At 38.4% G+C, this 19363-nt stretch overlaps 1 protein-coding gene across 6 annotated transcripts in view; it reads right to left on the reverse strand.

The window, feature by feature from the left end:
• Positions 1-859: 859 nt before the first annotated feature.
• Positions 860-19363, reverse strand: part of LOC135483284 (lachesin-like) — a 179560-nt gene continuing 161056 nt past the window's right edge. For 2 of the 6 annotated variants that reach the window (XM_064764025.1, XM_064764022.1), the window contains 5 exons: positions 18603-18647; positions 17786-18067; positions 14486-14515; positions 12553-12582; positions 860-10767 (listed from right to left, as the gene is read on the reverse strand). In XM_064764025.1, coding sequence (XP_064620095.1) covers positions 10634-10767; positions 12553-12582; positions 14486-14515; positions 17786-18067; positions 18603-18647 — 521 coding nt within the window. In that variant the 3' untranslated portion in view covers positions 860-10633. The remainder of the gene's footprint in view (positions 10768-12552; positions 12583-14485; positions 14516-17785; positions 18068-18602; positions 18648-19363) is intronic. The other 4 variants (XM_064764024.1, XM_064764023.1, XM_064764026.1 and 1 more) reach the window with 4 other exon arrangements.

A 19363-nucleotide genomic window follows, 5' to 3' on the forward strand; every position in this document is an offset into this window, starting at 1 on the left:
TGTTTAACTCTGACGGACGCTGCCGTCCAATGGACGCTAAATCGTCCGTAGTATCTGTTGCCAACTCATATATATAAATCTACAACTCGACCTACAGATCACCATGATGTTGAATTCGTTAAGAACTTTTTCGTTCTTGCCACTTTGATGGAGGACCTACCAGCAATAAATTAAAGATGTTTTTAAGCAAACGTTGCCTCTTCTTTGTGGCATCAATGTTTTAATTACATTGTGCCAGCTTATATACGGTGATGAATCTGTATGCTCTTCTGCCAAGAAATTTGAAGGAAAAATCATCGATATAACATAGTATCACAATCTGCTTATTGCATAACAGGCCGATTGTCTTAAAACTATAGCTGGATGAAATTGCAAGGCCAATACTGCATCAATGTGGAAAGGCATATCTTGAATTGAATCTATATACATGTACCTGCGGATGGATATACGTTCAATGAGAACACTAGGACACATATGCTATGTGATGTGCTTTTTGCAAAGATTAATCTGGATTTGGCAAATGGCTATACACAGCTGGATATGTACTGATGTCTCCTTATTGAATAGATATTGTCCGAGCAAATTACCTCTACCTTGCTGGAAAAGGCTCAGACATCATCAGAATTTGTCAGCTCTGAAGATCTGAAGATAGCCATATGCCGCGCACTCCGGCGCTTGCTTCTGGATGTAGCATAAGTCTCTCTGGATAAAGTCAAGACATTTGCACAACCCGCTGGCTCCTTATCAATGCGGCCTAAACCCACAACTTGGACATTGTCACAATGAGCTCATTGACCATAGTTACGGTAACAATTTTTCTATAAAACTCTCCAGGATAGTTAAATAAGTCAAGAATATCTACAATTTTTCCATGCTTTATTTCTTGTGATTCAATACATTTATACAATTTCATGTAAAATAAATAACTGCATTTTGAAAATCACGTCATTGCTCATGGAAAACTGATCCACTGTACAAAATGGAAAGATAGCTTCATGAAGTGAGGCTAATTCACGAAGCGTAGTAATGATGTTGACCGTAATTCAATAACAAATATAGTCTGTAACGTCGAAGATAATGATATATAATCGAAATGAGGTGAAAGTATTAAAAAGCCACTATCCAAGTATTTTGACAGTTTAGGAGAATTCTTCATCGTTCTTGTTGACTTTAATTTCAACCACTAACGGTTCACACACATAAACCTTTTATTAAATTTGCTGAAACACAACTTGTATTATAATATACTGGTATATTTGAGCTGTAGTTGAAAGGCACTGGATCGCACACTGTGATCCCCATCACATTTTTTTGTGTAACTGGTCAAGTCAATATGCTGTAGGCCTATACACTGAATTTGGTTACACTTTTAAGGAGACTTCACACGTCAATATTTCTTTCCCAGAATGCCATAATCGCAACTGAGATTCGGTCGATGGTGAAATAGCTGCACTTCATTCTCTATTTACAATACACTGACATCAAGACAGGCACACTAAAACTAGAAGTCATTACAACTAGAATAAGCGAATTGGTGTAAATTTTCCTCAGTCCGGCCCCAGACTCATTGGTAAAATGCCGGTGTAACGTTTTTGGGTGTGTGTTTCCATACAACAGACAGGTAGAGAGGCAATGACTTAGTAGGGGAAAAAGGTAAAACGTCTCAATCGGTCTTTTAGCGTTTCCAAACTACATGTATAGGGGAAACACTCAGAAACGAAACACTAAAAAACGTTACTCCGGGATACAATGTCCTGAATGTGTCTTTTCATGGTACAAAGTTACATAACTATGAATACGTTTCATTTCTAGAACACCAGTCAAGGGCCATCATGACTCGGATCAAAATCTGAAAATTTAGCTTCGAACATTTCAGAAATTCGGCCATTCAAGTAATATTCGGAATTAGGAAATGTTTTCCTTGGAGTTATCATTGTCACACTAGCAATGGCTAGGCATGAAATCAACGTTTTAAAAACAAGGGCTTTCTAACCATTAAGGTGTCATATAAATCATCTCACTTCCATGAAACTTCTGCTGCCAGTGGGATAATAGTCATGTTGGCTCTTCACGAGTATTCCAATACTGGGAGTTATTTTGACATTTATATACACGCCTCAATCTACCATGTCTTATCTAGTTATTAAATCACTGGATACCGGCAAGAATAAAACGAAATTATTCTTGATTCCGCGCTGATACAATGTGAAATGTACAGTATTTTACCGACCACAGCCGAACAATTATTATTATTATATAATTTAATTTGCGAAGAAATGCATACGACGACAATATACCACAAATGTTGCAAGTAAAGTTGGTAAAAATGGCTGACGTAACTAATTAACGCACATTGAGGATGACACTGGTATCGATGCATTGAACTGACAATTATTTTGGCTATAATTCTTTGCCACCTCATGAATTGAGGACATGGCAATGTCCAAGCCTTTGGTCAAGTCGTTGCCGCCACTCCTAAATAATTGGCGGCGTTTAACGTCAGTCCGTCATCTTTTTTATTGATTTAAAAAATACAATTTATACTTTATTTGAGGTAAAACATGCGTGCGTTCATCGACATATTCTTTCTCTCTACTGGTTCCACAACATAACAAGCAAAGTCAATATTTTCACGCGAAATGGGACTCGATTAGAGGGCCAATGCCGGAGAGCCAATGCAGTAATTATATGCACGTTATAGGATAGCCACATACCATTGGTTAAAATCTGCGGCAATTATAACCTGAGTAGAGTACGATACAAACGTCCACTATTGTTGTTTACTGAGGTTCTTGAAGCACACCAGGAATAACACATTTGCGACGAAAATACAGGGAAATTGGTTGCATTTTGTTCAAAAATGAGAACGTCATCTATCATGATAAAAAAACAACAAAGAATATATATATATACATGGGAAATGCCAAAGTGAAAGGGAACTGTATCTACGTAAACCAGATATTTTAAAAACAGAACGATTCTGTTGAAGGAATCTGAAAAGTGACACAAAAGTGCCAGAAAATAGTTATACATGTAGTTATCATCGTCAGAGGCGTCAGGGTCGGAAAGGGCGTTTTCTCTGATACTTGCAATGGTACTGAAGTAAGCGCGTATTTTGACCGAACAACCAATGGGATAATTCGTTGGGGGTGATATTTTGATGAAAAACCCGATTTCCTTTTCCGGTAGCTTTGCGATGTTGTTTTATGAGTACAGTGGTTAGATCGATGCCATAGTCTGGAAGACAAGCAAACAGAAAGTGTACAGAAAAGCCAAATGGTAGCCAATGATTTTTTTTGTGTACATTTTCCGATATACCCCGAACTGCCTTCTATTCTCTCGTATAATTATGTTCGTAATTTGCGGAAAGATTTTATTTCTTAGAACGAGACCCTTTGCCAAAGTACATTTCCAATGGAGGCCCTATGATATATTATAGTACATATTCACTTGCATGTAGAACACTTTATCCCGCAACTTTTCAAACGTCTGCTCCGACAATAATTACCACTCCTTGTTTAACTGGTTGTCATGAACTTGCAGCGATGGGTTTTGGTGTATACATATACCTTATATGCTCGTATCGTAGCGACTTACCCGTAACTTAAATTGATACATTATGTGGGACATTTTGTTTATATCATGCGCCTGATGACCCTAACAGTACATCGTGCGCTTGAAAACTAACAGTAGGCCGATACAGAAGACAAACTCGGGAGGCCACCATGCTTTCGTCACCTTGCAACACTGCGAACAGGTCGACCTTTTAAGTCACTTAGTTGACTTGTAAAAAAACCCAGGAGACCACTTTACAGGTTACAACATGAAGCACCAAAACAGTAAATTATTGACGAGTGGCCATGCAGAAAATTATATTTTTCTACATTTATATCGTGCTGGTCTGCCCGCCACTTGACGGATGCGACGGCTTTGGGACGCGTGCTGTTTTATAACAATGCATTAATTTCGCACTAGAGAGACACGTCATTAGAAGTCGTACGTAGAATTTCTTCTCGTTGATTCTAAATGAAATGGTTGTATGTGTCCATAACACGAAAATCGAAGCTGCACAAGAAGCATCCTGAGATACAGGATGTTTGAAATGTGAAGAAGGAAGGTTAGGCTACATTGAAAACCCCCTGGTATGTGAGGATGCACAAGAATGGGGGTAAGTTACTTTTTTTCCATTTGGAGAATTTAGTGTTCGATGTCTATTCAACCCAGCATTAAAGCCTGAAATCCAATCCGAATTTGGAGTGCAGCCTGATGTTATCTTTGCCACACATTGTGCGATCGCTGAAGCCATAGCAAAACTACCCACTTTCTGAAGTGAAATGTTAGTGGTTCACCCCTGAGTTTTTTATGAACCTGTTTTTATTGAACCTGGCTTAAAACATCACAGGAAAAGTAACGGTCAGAGGTATAATGAAATCTGTGCATACACGTATATATTGTCACTACTGGCTTTGGGTAAAGGAGTACATTTCCCCTGAATTAGGGGAAATTAGTATGTGGGGTGCATACAAGTTGTTCGGATAAACGACGCAAACTAAGCTGCTATATGAGACAAACTCCTCATCATTCGGAAAACCTAGGAAGATTTTAATGCCGTTTATTCAAGCGGGACACTCCCTGTAGAGGGTGAAATTTTACAATTCAGCAACACATTATAGAAATTAAATGCATTTTTCATGGACTAGTGGTGCCACTAACACCAAAAATTAATAAAGGCTAAGAATTTGGAACAGGTGTCTCTTAGGCCGGGGTCCTAATATTTCGGAACTTAGATAGCAGTTCTTATCAATTCAATGTAATGATCTCACGAAAAAATTATACCTCATTCAGCTCTGAAGTCCTGAAGATGATGGAGATACATGGCGTCTTTCAAAGTACTGGATGCCTGGAGCCGAAAAGCCACATATTGTCTTAATTTGGTACCAACTGTTTAGATAAGATGCCTACTGCTTCCACATTCTTAGTCTTCATTAGGTCTTTATTAATTCTTGCTGACACGCAATATCAAATAACGTCTGAAAAATGGTCGAGAGACGACACAGAAAGTACTGTACAGCAATGTAGTGAAACGATATGGCCAAAGAAAAACCCTAACATGACAGAATCACCAATGTGGATTATGTTCAGCTAGAAGAATTCAACTATTTTGCCAAGCTGGAAATAAAAGTCCATCACAACAAAATACTTTATTTAACCCTAGTTTGAATAGACAATTGATATGCTTTGGCAGTGAAATCTCCAATGAAATTATGAACATGGTCGTAGTGACTCATAAGTTCAAATTAGGGGTTTTATGTATCAACGTGATCAACAAGATAAAACAATCAGCAAGCGAGTAATAACTGGAAATACATCTCTTATCGTTTTTACAAATGGAGTATCTAAACTGATTTATATATGCATTTTTACATTACACAAACTGACTTCTAGCGAACGTGTCTAGTTGAAAAGAACATCATGTTGAACAATAGAGGACATACAAAAGAGTGTAATTCACATATAGACTGCCCTCGTTTCCAAATATACAAACTATGATGCAATACGCACCTCGGCTTTGTCGACGTGATTATAGCCAGTACAAATAGCCTACTTTACATGTAATAGGCCTTTGTGCAACGAACACGACACAACCAGCTTAAACGCGTCTATAGAGTATATACATGTAAACTAGATACACTCTTGAAAATATGAGAGTTGTCTTTCATGTTTCTGCCAGCAGTTTTATACCCCTCCCCCACACGCGGCTAATGTTCCCTTCGCGTGCCCGTGCAGGGCCGGGGAAGCGAACATTAACCCCTGATCCCCTCAGGATGCCACCCGCCAACTTCTCACTCTCCATCAGAAGACAACTCTTTTAGGTGGTATACAACCACTCTTCTTAGCATACTTTCAACTGGTACTTCCAATGCCTACTCAGTGGACTCATCCCTCAAAGGAAGGGTTCATATATATAAATGATGACTTACAAAGTCATCAAAATACTCCTCTTTGCAGTGATTTCATCGCTCACTAAGGACACCTCTCCTTCTCACTTTCTTGATAAAATCAAAACACTAGCCATGGTCCTTAAATCTCACTGACAATCAGATGCGCCTAGCTAAACTTAGGACACCTCAGTTTACCAGTTCTGTTTGAAGCACATGCAACCATCAGTCGGAAAAGCCACTCTTATTTTCTAGATTCCACTTGTTGGCTAAATAATATCGCTCGGTTTAAATAAAGCACACATTTAAAGCATACAAGACATGTATGTGCAGATGAAAAACATAGGACTTTCTATAAGAAATCCAGTCCCTTATTTACAGTCGGCAAAATATTTCATTGTAAACCCATTGATTCATGGCAGGTTATATACGCGTTGGATATAAGTATTAACTAACATATTTTCGTCTAGTATATGTTTCACATACCTGACTAGAATTACAAAAAAAACTTATAGTTTAGAAAAAGTTGTCCGCTTCATGTGACTTTTGCTTGGGAACTATGACCTACATCATGTATCCTCATACTAACGTAAGTCTAATATATAACATAACCTCGGTGTATCTTTGTTGGTTTCTGGAGTAAAACAGTACATCATGTTGTTTCTTGACGTCACGGTATTGGAATCACTTGATTTTTTCAATCTTTTTGCCTTAAACCAATATTTATTTTACTGGCGGTCCCAAAAGGACTTCCATTCGACTTAAACTACCTGCAACTGGTCACGAAATGATCTGCGCAGGAGTAACACAGCTTCCTCACTGATAGGGACTGTGTAAAACACATTTTCCACCATCATCATAATCGTGGGTGACACATTGGTATAATGTGTAAAATACGTTTTGCACTATATCATTTGAAGCTTTCCAACAGCTAGGTCCAGTCATAATCTTGGGTGACATGATATGACGCTTTCTAACGGATAGGTATTGTGCATAACACATTTTACTACTATCATTATCTTAGGTGACATACAATCTGTCAGAAGCTGAGTTATCCCTCGCAGATCCAACAGCTATTTTTGTAGATGATGCATTCAATGGGACAGCCTGTGGAACTGCTTCAACCTTGTTTACCGAAATTTGCGCAGTTTTGTTGATGTAAAATTCAATGCATGGTTTCTGTGCGATCTTCTAATATGTAATTTGAATTTGAAGTAATTCTTTATATCATTATCCATCAAAAGCAAATGTAGTGTGTTCAGAAAATTGGAAGATCAGTTCAATCCCACAATATCAGCATTATAAATTCGTACTTAAAAATGGCGGCTATGTAAATCTGCATGCAAGTTGCGTTCATCACATATTTTGAGTCTTTGTACGAAGGTTTTATGGCTTAGTTCATGTCGAACACCTTCATGGAACTCTAGCTTCGGTTCCCTTGATTACTTCGCCCTGAATACATCCATGTTATCTTTGGTTCTTCTATGGAAGCTGCCTGTTTAACAACAGTAAAGATGGTTCAGTAGGACAACAATCTTGTTTACGCGTGTGGTTCAACGGCGCACCAGGACGATCCTTTTTCGTCTGCAGCAGTCTGAAGGGGTGCAACTGAACCTCTTTCTAAAAGATACTCAAATAGGACAACACCCTTTAAAGTGACATATCAGAAGTGTCTCAATTTCTTGTTGAATTCATCTCGTAGATCTGGACCCTTCGTAAGGAATGATTGTCGTATCAAAGGGTGTTCAGTCTCGGGGAGGTTCCACTGCACTGCGGTACATGCAATTTGCAAGTTTAAAGACCGCCAACTTCAGAGCAAGATTCTGCTCGAATTGAACTTTGTGAAACTGCACATGAACATCAATGGGTTCACCGTAGACAGTATCATGAAAACTTTACAAGACTCAATGTAAAGTTCTAATATAATTCAACCATTGAACATAGAAATAAACAATGCTCTAGTCATGGAGTTGAGATTCTATACTATTTTCTTAGAATCATTGGCATCTGATGAGTATTATACGCCTCATCCTGGCACTTTGTTGTAAGAAAATATCTTTATTATTACCATTGTGACGTATTAATTAGGCATTCATACGTCAGTGGTTACTTGGCTTATGTAGCTTTGGACCCAAAAATACCAATTCAACATCACAAAAATCAGTTTAACGTTCTTAGTTGAAAGCTGAAGCACGCCGATGCCAATACTCAGAAATATACAGGACTTGACTTTGTAATACTTTATACTAACATTGCAATGCATTATTCAGTTTTGGACTTAACATATTTTGGCGAAACCTCAACTGTTCCATTATATATATTGGTACTTCATTAAATAAATGTTACTCCCCCAAATTGTTGACTTGGTATTTCAGGGACCACTGCAACATTGGCATCAGAATACATTATTATTCACATATTAGATATGAACATGGTCATGCTCATTTACATATACATATACCAACCATTTGGGCTCAGATGCTTAAAGAGACCAGGACTATGGTTGACTTATACCATGGATTGATAACATCCAAGTTCCTGGGTTTAGAAGGTGACAGCAAAACTTTGCCAAACATAAAACTCCATCTATATCTTACCTAGACGTCAGTTGACTATCTCAAAACCAGCTCGGTTGCAAGGGTATGATCGTTCACTCTCAAACATGGCAGTAGCAAATAGTATTCAGTTCCTTGAGTAAGCAACAGCCGATATGAGCGGCCACGACCCTAGTCTCTGGCACACTTCAACAACTAAGCCCTTGTTTATACATTAAGATGTTATCATCTTGAATAGTCGAAAAGCTAAAGATATCAAAAGTACAACACTATGGCCGACCTAGAATCCACTGACTACATGCACGGTCTATAAAGGCAAATATGCATTGATAATATTAAGAAGAATTTGTTGAACAATACATATTTTTGCTCGGTTTCATGTCCACGTTCTGCCGCAAGTATTTGTTGTTGTGATATACTAATTTTATTCAACATAAACAATCACATCATACAGTCAGGTCAGATCGGTCCGCCCATGCCCTCAGCGTGAAGCATAATTTCACAAAATACTGAACGTGTTGATGGATTCAAAGTCATCGCTTAGAAATACATGCATGTATAATTTAGATCACTGATGAGCACCTCTTGCTGTCCAGCTGGTTTTACAGGAGTGTACGAACCTACAGGTTTAATCCAAATAACCTGCCATAGCAAGGGTTAGAGCTCTGTCATAAAATTGCCACTAACATACCCAGTATCCCTCAAAACCCACGAGTCTCAATCGAGACGAAAAACATCAGATTAGTTCTATGGCTGCAAGCGCAAGAACATGGGCGTATTCCTCTGCTGATCCTTCCCCCCCCCAAATTTTCGTACAATTTAATTGGAGTACATTATTATTCAATGTGTCAGGCATTCGTATCTTTCACTTTCACCAAGACTCTGCATGGTTTACCAAACCATTTCCTCTGCATTATTTACCAATCCACGAGGGCAAAGAGTTCAACCTTGTTTTGTCCTTCTAATATCCTTCATCAAAAGTTTGGCCAAATCTTTCACAAAGTTGCTCGTCAGATCGAACAGTCCACATTTGTTTCCTTTTCCATTCTCATAGCAGTTGCAAAAACCATTGCATTTTCAATTTCCCTTACAACAAGTTACTGAAGCCAATAAGGATGTACAGAGTTACAGGCTTTTTGTCCCGACAAGTCCAGAGGTGTCCATACCGAATTTCGCTTATGTTTTTGTTGCGTCCGCAGAAACTGGAAGTCCTGTCCAAATCTTGAGAGCCATCACATTTTGATAAGAAGTATATATACATTTAACTGTGAACTTCCTGTATGTACAATATTTGATTTCATGTAGTAGCCAAATACCATCAACATGTGTACAGATTAAAGTTTCTTGTTTTGAAATGTCAACATCTCAGAGAACATGTACGAAGTAATGATTTTTAGAACCTCCTTGGCAAAGCAGTCAATGAAATTATTTGCTCCTTCCGTCAACAGGGTATAAATAGGAAATGAAAGCTCATGCAGTGACAGGGCGTTTTGGACCATCATGGCGCTCAGCGTAGCTTATTTGCACTGAATCGTTTTGACAACAAAATCAGAAAATCCTCATTTAAAAGTGGAATAAAACATTGACAGAGTTTTAGAATTGATGAGTGCGCCGACGAACCATTGATCCATGGTGTGATAAAGTGGCCGATTTCCTTATTCGAAATGCGACAATGGAGAGACTTGATCAGTCAATAAAGTTTCAGGAAACCAATCATTCAACTCTCCCATGGGCACTCAATTTGAGATATTTTAGATTTTTCGCCCTGCTTGATTGAAAGAAGTTAAAGGTTCTCCACATAATCTCCGCTGCCAACATAGGAAGATGGTACCGCAACTGCATTCAACTTTTGGAAAATCTCGTCACACGCTTTACAGTATTTCTAACTTGCACCCTGGTTTGAAATTCAACTCAAGTCAGAAGACCAGTCTTTATGGTGGATCGCTAATTTTACTATGTTGATATTGACTTGCACACTGGTTTGATATTGGAACCCATTCAAACCAGAGATCGCTGGATCCCTAGTTTATAGTGTTGACCATAAAGTGAATCACAGTGGTTGTGTCGGCTTCCTTCTCTCACTTTGGTTGAGTTTTTGTTGTCTTCCATATCAAAATCTCCACCTCTTTTGTTGCATAATCATACTATTTCGAAGATGGTATACCGCTTTGAGATATAAGTCAGTATTAGAGCACAGAGTATTGTCCATGTTGACTGCCGGAGGTGAGGGGCCAGACTCCGAGATTGTTGGTGTGCAGGGCCTGGATTCGTCCCTGGAAGGAAAGGGAGAGCATATAATGAAGTTAACATGGTAGAACGTTATATTAAAGAAAAATGATGGGTCCACTAATGTATTAGAACCCTGATAGCTCCTGAGAGATAATAGTTAAATTAATCTACCATTTCGAAACAGTCCCAGCCAACTAAAGATGTTCTAGCTTTTATTGAGAGTTCTGGGGATATCCACACCAGACTACCACTAGCTATTGCAAGATATCAAAATTTTGTTTGGAAAAAGGTAACTTCCAAAGTCATTGACGAGCGTTATAATACACTTTCTTCGAGTCTAGAGTGTGATTCCCAAACGAAAAACTCTATCGTTTATGCGGTATACACTATGGGTTTAAGATGGTACCCTCTGCAATTGACAATCAGTTGATATTTCATTCTATTTCACTCTCATTGAAAAGAAACGTGTTTCTTTAGTATTAGTTTGTGTAAGTGCATCTGTTAGTCGGATACATGAAGTATGTGTTAATTGTTTGTTCGGAGGGGAGGTTTTTTCCACTGTGACCTTTTGTGCCACCAAGAGGTAGTCCTTATGGCTCTTTCCTAAAACATCTTGTCCTGAAACTAAGTACCAGTTGGTAGCCTCCAATGTGAGTCACAACATGAACAAATATTACGAGATTTGATTGGATATAATTCACACCAACATGGTAACTTCTGTACATCGTTTATTTCAGATAACATGACGAATATCTATTAATAAATATAATTCTTTTATCCGAAAATGGATGGTGAAAACAACCAAGACCTTTAAAGTCTCTTATTAAGAAAAAAGCACACAGCCTGCATCCCATGACTAATTAGCGGAAAGGCATAAATATGATCTAAACGTCTGATGAATAACATCCCAAATAGCACTGATATAGATAACGCAAAGCAAAGACGGAAGCACAGACCAGAGAGCAAAGACAACAACATCTATTGATATTCAAAAACAGGGTTTGCCTTTAAAATATTTACCATAACAATAGAAAGTGCTGGTATTTCGAACAAGAACATGCGCTCATGCATACTAGTACATGTATCTGCATTGCAAACAGCAGGTCAATCGAGGTGATAATGCATGGCCAGAGCGGTTTTACTTGGCCCAAAATATCCTGGCAGCTCTTATGCATTGTGAACAGAAATGTTTGGTCAACTCGAACTGAACTGTAAACGTCAATTGACTAAACTTTCGTGGTCCGATGAACAAGTCAAGTGTGTAACACTTGATTGAATTCGGTTAGCTTGGTGTGCGGCTATGTAGGCATAGTCTGTGAAATGGGTCTGGTAATGTAGGTGAAACTAGTGTCACACTCGTTATGAGAAAGAGGAATATGTTCGTCTGCAGTCTGGCTAATCAGAAAGCTACCTCTACAATTCAGTTAAATCATATGTAGAGTTAGTAGATGCCTGTAGTTTAGATTCAGATTTGAAGTGTCGTGAATGGCGCGCAACCTCTCTGTACATCCCATGAGTAAGACGACTTCTATCACATCGAATTTCAGGAGCAGTACACACATATACATATACCGCTTTTGACGAAGGCTACACTTAATAGCCAACTGTTGGACCCTATACCACAACAAACATTTCTCACATTATTTGGGACAGTATATTGTAATGAGATTATCATTGAGGTGTGCTACTTGATACTTTTTTATTGTTAATTTAGTAAACATTAGGTCAACATCTGTTCTACTGTTATTTATTGTGCCCAGTGAACCAAGTGGAAGCATGTACATACACAACAATCTGTGATATAAAAGTCAGAAAGATCCGTTACTGACCTTGGGTATTCATTACAACAAGGTTCGATCCTTGGGAACCAATAGAGGAAAAAGAACGATATTAAAAACCAGCCAATTCACCGCAAAAGGTGAAAACTGAGCCGAATTAAAGCGCACAGCATCCCCATCACCAGAAAGCAAATTGCCTTGTTACACTAATACCATTATGTGAGGTCATGTGATCTATGCTTTCATTTGTTTTATGAATTCCTTGTCAGTATCCTAAGAAACAAGCCTAGCATCACTTTCATTCTGACATTTCTGTGCTTAACCAACGATCTATAGTAAAGATGGCTTTCACATAAGTTCTACAAACTTAAAAGATGATCTGCCATTCTCACTGCTTTCTAAGAAGCTTTTTGCATGGTTTTCCTGAGGAAGGCGAACTCTATACCTCAGCAGATATTACGATAACACAACTAATATGAACATGGATTTTGTCATTGCTATTAGGGTCTGATTCTACCTATACTCTAGGTGCATGGTTAGTTGTGTAACTTGTGTAAGTGTGTTGTGAATATGGTCCTAAATACCATAGAGAATGTACAACCAACACCATTTGAACGATTTCACAACACACTCTTATGACATGTTGACAGCAACCACGATGGGGATTATGATGATTATACCGGTTACGGGCCACTATAGATTGACCGGAACCTTTTGTCAAAAGGATTCTAAAGGGGTCAAAGGCATTCCTTTCAGTCCCTTACACCCCTCACTTTTACAAACAACAAAGGATTCCGCGAGTCTATTGTAGCACGTAACCAGTATAATGATTTGAGGCATCCCCGTAGTAACAATGCTCAACGCCCCTGAGTTGGCAAACATGTGTGTCAGTTGTTCCACAGAGTGTTGGGTACCCATGTCGTCACTAACAGTGTTGGTGCCATAAGGATACATGTAGTTTGAGGAGTGCTGGTTGGTTAGTTTACAAAGAAGTGTGTTGCATTGGTATCTAGTACGTGCCAATTTTGTCATGGTAATGGCAACTCTGGCAAGTGGTTTAGTATTAAGTTTCTAACTATTTCAGTTTCGTGGATGGTTAATAAGAAGCCTCTTCAGCTTGCAAGCACATGCAGCTTCAGGCAACTTCTAGCTAAAGGCATGAATGAACTACATCGTTTTCACATCACATGGCTCACATTTGCTGAATTTGGACCTTACGACTTATAAATTAGACAAAATGTAAAAATCCTTATGGAGTTGCATTGACAACTCTGCTTAATATGAGCATGGATGAATGATGAAGTGATGTTTCAGCAAGTTGAAATACATGGGTATATGAAGGATTGGTACCACCGTAACCTGCTAGATTTCCATGTGATTCTTAACTGTACTGTGTGAATGGAGACCCTCAAACTCGTCGTCAGACTTACTCAAGTATCCCTAGGGACACGCCCCAAATTTGAAAGGAATATGTAAAGTCACCAACCAAAAGCCCTTGAGTGCACGCTAAAAGGGATATTTAATTATTTTTGGTGGAAAATGGGGTTTTAGGTTAATTGAATGTTTCCTGTATCAGTATTGGGCAACCTAAAAATGTATCAGTCTCTTGCTGTCAAGAACCGAATCAATGTATAGCTAAGTACTTAATAACTTTAGGTTAGATGCATATTGCACCATATTCCGGGTCCCGATGTCCGCAAATCAACCACCGACTGAATGCACTCAGTGATGCTTAAAAACTAGGATGATCGGTTAAGATGGTAAACTAAATATTCTTTGAAGTTCTTGTCAGCTTATCTGGACCATTGCTATACTTAAGAGTTGGACAAAATATTTGTCTGTGTGGAACTTGACTGTTTTAAGATATGGTATGTTTGCTTATATTCAACTTATTCTGTGTATGGATGAACTGTCTCTGCAAATGTGATCATGTGATGTTTATGATGCGGCAGTGACAAAAATTAGAAAACATATCGGTCCTTACCATGTGCACGTTTTACATTGCTGTTCGAAACTGCAACCATTGCAACATGCAGGAATGATTGAAAAGGAGAAAGTAAAGTTATAAGTCAGAAGTGGTGGCACTTTAAATCCGAAAGGACCAAGGGTGAACTAACACAAAAATGTTCCTAAACCCATATTAGGACTGTAACTATAACATTATGTGATATTACAGAACTGGTTTTGAAGCTTTAGAGAGCAGCTTTTCTGTATCAACAGACACAGGTTTAAAAAGATCTATGACCTTTACTGAAAACAAACCCACGATAAATTTCATGCTTTTCTTAACGATAGTGACATTTGCTGATATTTCCCATAAGTATCCTCTTAGTCCTTTTTGGATGAAGCCACTGCTAATAGCAACTATGCCCTATAAGTGTACTTCTGAGTGGATGAACTTAATACATCAACAACACTAGAGGATAAGAACATGTTTTTCTCAAATAACAAACAGGAATCGAATTGACAGAAGGACCAATTTTAAATGTACGATTTCTCTTGTGGACTTGTGCTAGGTTGCAGGTTTTGTTCAGCAAATCACTACATGAGTACAACCACAGTGAGAGACGGGTGTGACGAAGTGTAAGCAAAGTTAATATCCACAGCAAAGTTAATATCCACAACTTTCTTTCAAACTTTCTGTCTTTTGCAATTATTCACACTGTTTAACTGCAGACTTCTACTAAAGCAGAAGAACAAACTAACACAGTCATCATATTTCCAACTCCACGATGAGTTAGTTGATTATTGATAAATTAACACACAATCATATTGATCATCTATCTGCATGCAAATGCAAATAACATTTTTGGACTTGGTATCAGCATTGTCATCTGTCCAAAAAAACTATTTTCATAAGATATTACAGGTCAAGGTCATTTTAGAGTTTTCATATGCAGGGTCACCTATTTTGATTTCTTAGCACGCATTCAGGACAGATGGCAACATTGATACCGGAATGAAAATTAAAAATATAATAAAACACACAACAACAATTCAGTGTAAGTTCATTCTGAAGACACTGCAGGAATCTCTCAATAAAGTGTTCCAAAATGGGTAAGAAATGCTAGAACCATAAATTATAGGATCACAACATGCACTACATGCAAGAAGAAAATATGCAGAAAACATGCAACATGCAAAGACAATGCAAGGGCAATTCAAGCATACCAATGTCAATGCTACAGTTAGGTTATTCACCATCTTTAGCTTACGGAGCCGATAATTTGGAAAAATTCAGCTTCTCTGATCGAGCTATACTTAGTTACTACCGTGAATTCCCACAGGGTTTGACGTGGTATTTAATACCACACACATTTTATTCACTTCTTCAACAATTGCCGAAAGTGTGAATTCGATATCAACTGCGCCAAAAACGTGTTATTCCAATCAAACAAAACTATTTCGTTACAACCAATAAAAAATTGATTTCCTGCAAATAAGCCACATTTTCTCTAGCAATTAAAACGCAAGCGTTCACAAACTTTGAAAGAGATACTCGCTATATTCTACGTTAAAACTTCAGTTACGTCAGCAGAAAGTGTGATATCATGACTTTTACCCTAAGGACAGCGCTATCTTATGAGAATTGCACGGTTACCAGCGGTAACCGAAAACGCAAAATACAACACCTAGGAATGTTTAGTATTGTTCTTTGAAAGTGTACCAGCCCCGGGGCATTTCTCCACCAGATACACCAAAACAACAACAGGATTAAGTGGGACTGGATGTGTAATGCAATAATGATACCAAATACTATTATTCCTGTTTCATCACCATTCTTTGATACCGTATTCTTTGCCGATTCCCGATCTAAGTTTCTGCCGGATAACTCACAGGCACCACTGACAAATAAGCTTTTCATCTAACCTTTCGAGCAAGTTTATTTCAAAGGCTGTTTTTTTTAGTTGGGAAGTTTCACTAGTTGCATTCAAAACTTCCACATGATTAGATTCTTAATCCTTTGCCGATGTTTGTTTTGACGAATGGAACTGTAGTTAAAAACCTTTTCAGGCAACACTGGAATACTGTTTTCGAAAGCAAATTGCAACAGTTGGGAGATTTATTGCCAGATGGCATCAGTTGCTGCGTACATGACTAACATCATCGATTCAAGATCAAACAAAACCATTCAATCATCTTCCACCATAGGTTTAAAACGATGTTCAGGTGGCTATTTCCGCGATGCTTACTGTCTAAAGAGTGCGACTAATCATGAAATAGGTCTAATTGGCAAAAGTACGTTTATTGCCTGTTCAGGAGGAATGGTACAGGAGGAATGGAAAACTTAAATGTCATAACCAACTTAACCTAAAAAGGACAGCAGAGATATGAGGTGTGAGTATCATATATTTCAAGAGTGTTAGTTAAAGCTGTTAATATATGTTAAAAGAATTGCTTAAAACTCCAACAGGGTTAGCTCTATGTCATGGTGAAGTTGGCTAAATGATGGAAAAGGTTAGAGACAAGTGACATCTCATTTGTCGGTTCGTGTACCGAAGATTACACAAGAAATTATTTCTGGTGAACGGAACACTTTAAACGTGAAAGCTTTGGGGAGTCATTCCTGCAAATAAGCATGCTGCAATGCTAGAATGCATCAATTATCCATTTTGGTGGTTGCTAAATGATATATACACATATATACAGAATTGCTTACGCATGTGCGTACAAATCTTGTACAAGACAAATGAAAGCAGCTTTCATGCTGACTTAACGGTAAAATTGAAATTGATCAGAGGCAAAATTTGTGTTACATGCAAATCCAGGATGAACTTTCTCTGGTTTGCTTGGCCAGCATGTACAATAAGTAAGAGCAACTGTACAAAATGTTGGTTGCAAACTCATAAATTAATCAACACCTTTATGCAAGATCTTTGCAGCATGCTTATGCTCCCTCAAGCTAATTTCCTCACTGAAAAGGGAACGGTTCATTACTTAGTGCATCACCTTATGCAAAATAAAAGATTTATTTGATGGTGTTAGTGAAACGGTTAGCGCAGACCACGCTGACCGAGAGGTTGCGGGTTCAAATCCTTTCAGCGCAACTTTGTTCTTTCCAGGCAGAACCTGAAGGTCCAGTGATGCACTCCGTACGACCTTCCTGATTCTCAAAATCCACTGGAAGAATCGTGGATGCCCAAGTTCTTTGAGAAAGAAAGGCTTTAGAAGGGATACCAGAGGAATGAATCTGTTGACAAGCCAGACCTCAAGTTCCCTTTGCATTTTTTAGTGTATTGGCTTGTATACAGTGAGTGTTTTCGGGCACCCATCAAGTACTCACCATTTAGGACGTGCACCGTGATCCCCTTTGCATTGTCGCGCGATAACCGACACACGTAGTTCCCTGCATCGTTCATCTTACTACGCTTTATAACAAGAACACTTAATAATGTATTGTCTTTAATTGATTTTGTTATTAATACGCCCGTGTCAGCGTTAGAGTCGATCTTGTCCCCATCCTTGAACCATGCTACCTGTGTAGGTGGTTCGTCTTTTCCTGTTGAATTGCACACGATGTAGATCTTTTTCCCGACATCTGTGTACTCCGTCCCTTGGACGCTCACTGAAAAAAGACAAAATCCGGTGAAGTTTTGAGAAATTGAAATGTTTCATTCACCCATGCAACTATGCTATAGGCCATGCAAATATTTTCTTATGTTTTCGGTCTAAGTGTTTACCAGTTTTGCACTAGGACAATATATGAAATATTTTCATAATTGTCAACAACGAAAACACACTCTTCTAATCAATTAGTAAAAAAACAAAAGAAGGCAAAACGTGTCACGCAGGAATTGAAAGCAAAATACAGCACCATCCTCCAAAAATCACAAAGCTAGTCACCTGTCACATGTAAACAGCAAACTTGTGTTTCGACCCAAAGACATAGAAATATTTGCATGGCCTCTAACATCATTCAAGCTATATATACAGGCAAGGATGCAGTAACAGTATCAAAAGAGACTAACAACCAGAACCCAACTGCAGTCTGGTTCCCTGAGCTGGTGCTACCTCTCACAACCCAGAGAAACAAACTGTGATGATGCAATATACATGGCCTTTAACGTAACAAAGAACAGGCAGATTTCATGGCCGTTTACCTCTGAAGCGGCCTGTGCCGCGTAAATCGGCGGTGTTATTCGGTGCTGAAATAATGAAAACAAATAATGACAGCTCAACAGTTAATTAAGATTTAAGGTGAAGCCTTATGCTCTATTTGTGTTTTTGATACATTTCCTGAAAGTTATCGCTGACAGAATTTCTCCTGTTACAGATACCACCACATTAGACAATCACTGTCATGCAATCCACCTAAAGCAATTAGCTCTCAGTGGCACAAAGTTATTTCAACTTTGACCTCAATACCACGTCTTTTTTACTTGAACATTATCTCATTTTTACGTTAAACATTAAGTATTTGTTAAGTACAAGGATATAAGTTTAGTTCACCATGATGTAGATATTAGGGTAAAAGAAGCTTGGTGTTACACAGACTTATAGAAGAAGTCCGTGATGTGAAAAAGCGATGACTTCAATAGGTTTCAGCATGAGAAACTCTCAATAGTAAGTAAACCTGGTCAACAATCTGATCAAGTTGAAGCGGAAATTCCCTTGATGGGCCTCTCTCCACCCATCGTCAACCTCTCACACCCACAAGACTAATTGGATAGCATAAGAACACACATTTAGCCAAATGTTGCGTCATCGTTCCATGCACAATGGTCCGACCAGATCAATGGAAAGGCAGCCTCAAACGTAATAGTAATCAAATTTGATCTGGGAGGCCAGCAGGTGATGAATTTGATTATAAGTCGGTGCAATTGGATGCCTTTAGGGTTTACTCATCAGCCCAGAAGGACAG

This window comes from Lineus longissimus, chromosome 2 (genome assembly GCF_910592395.1).
Source record: "Lineus longissimus chromosome 2, tnLinLong1.2, whole genome shotgun sequence".
In the NCBI taxonomy this organism is placed as follows: Eukaryota; Metazoa; Nemertea; class Pilidiophora; order Heteronemertea; family Lineidae; genus Lineus; species Lineus longissimus.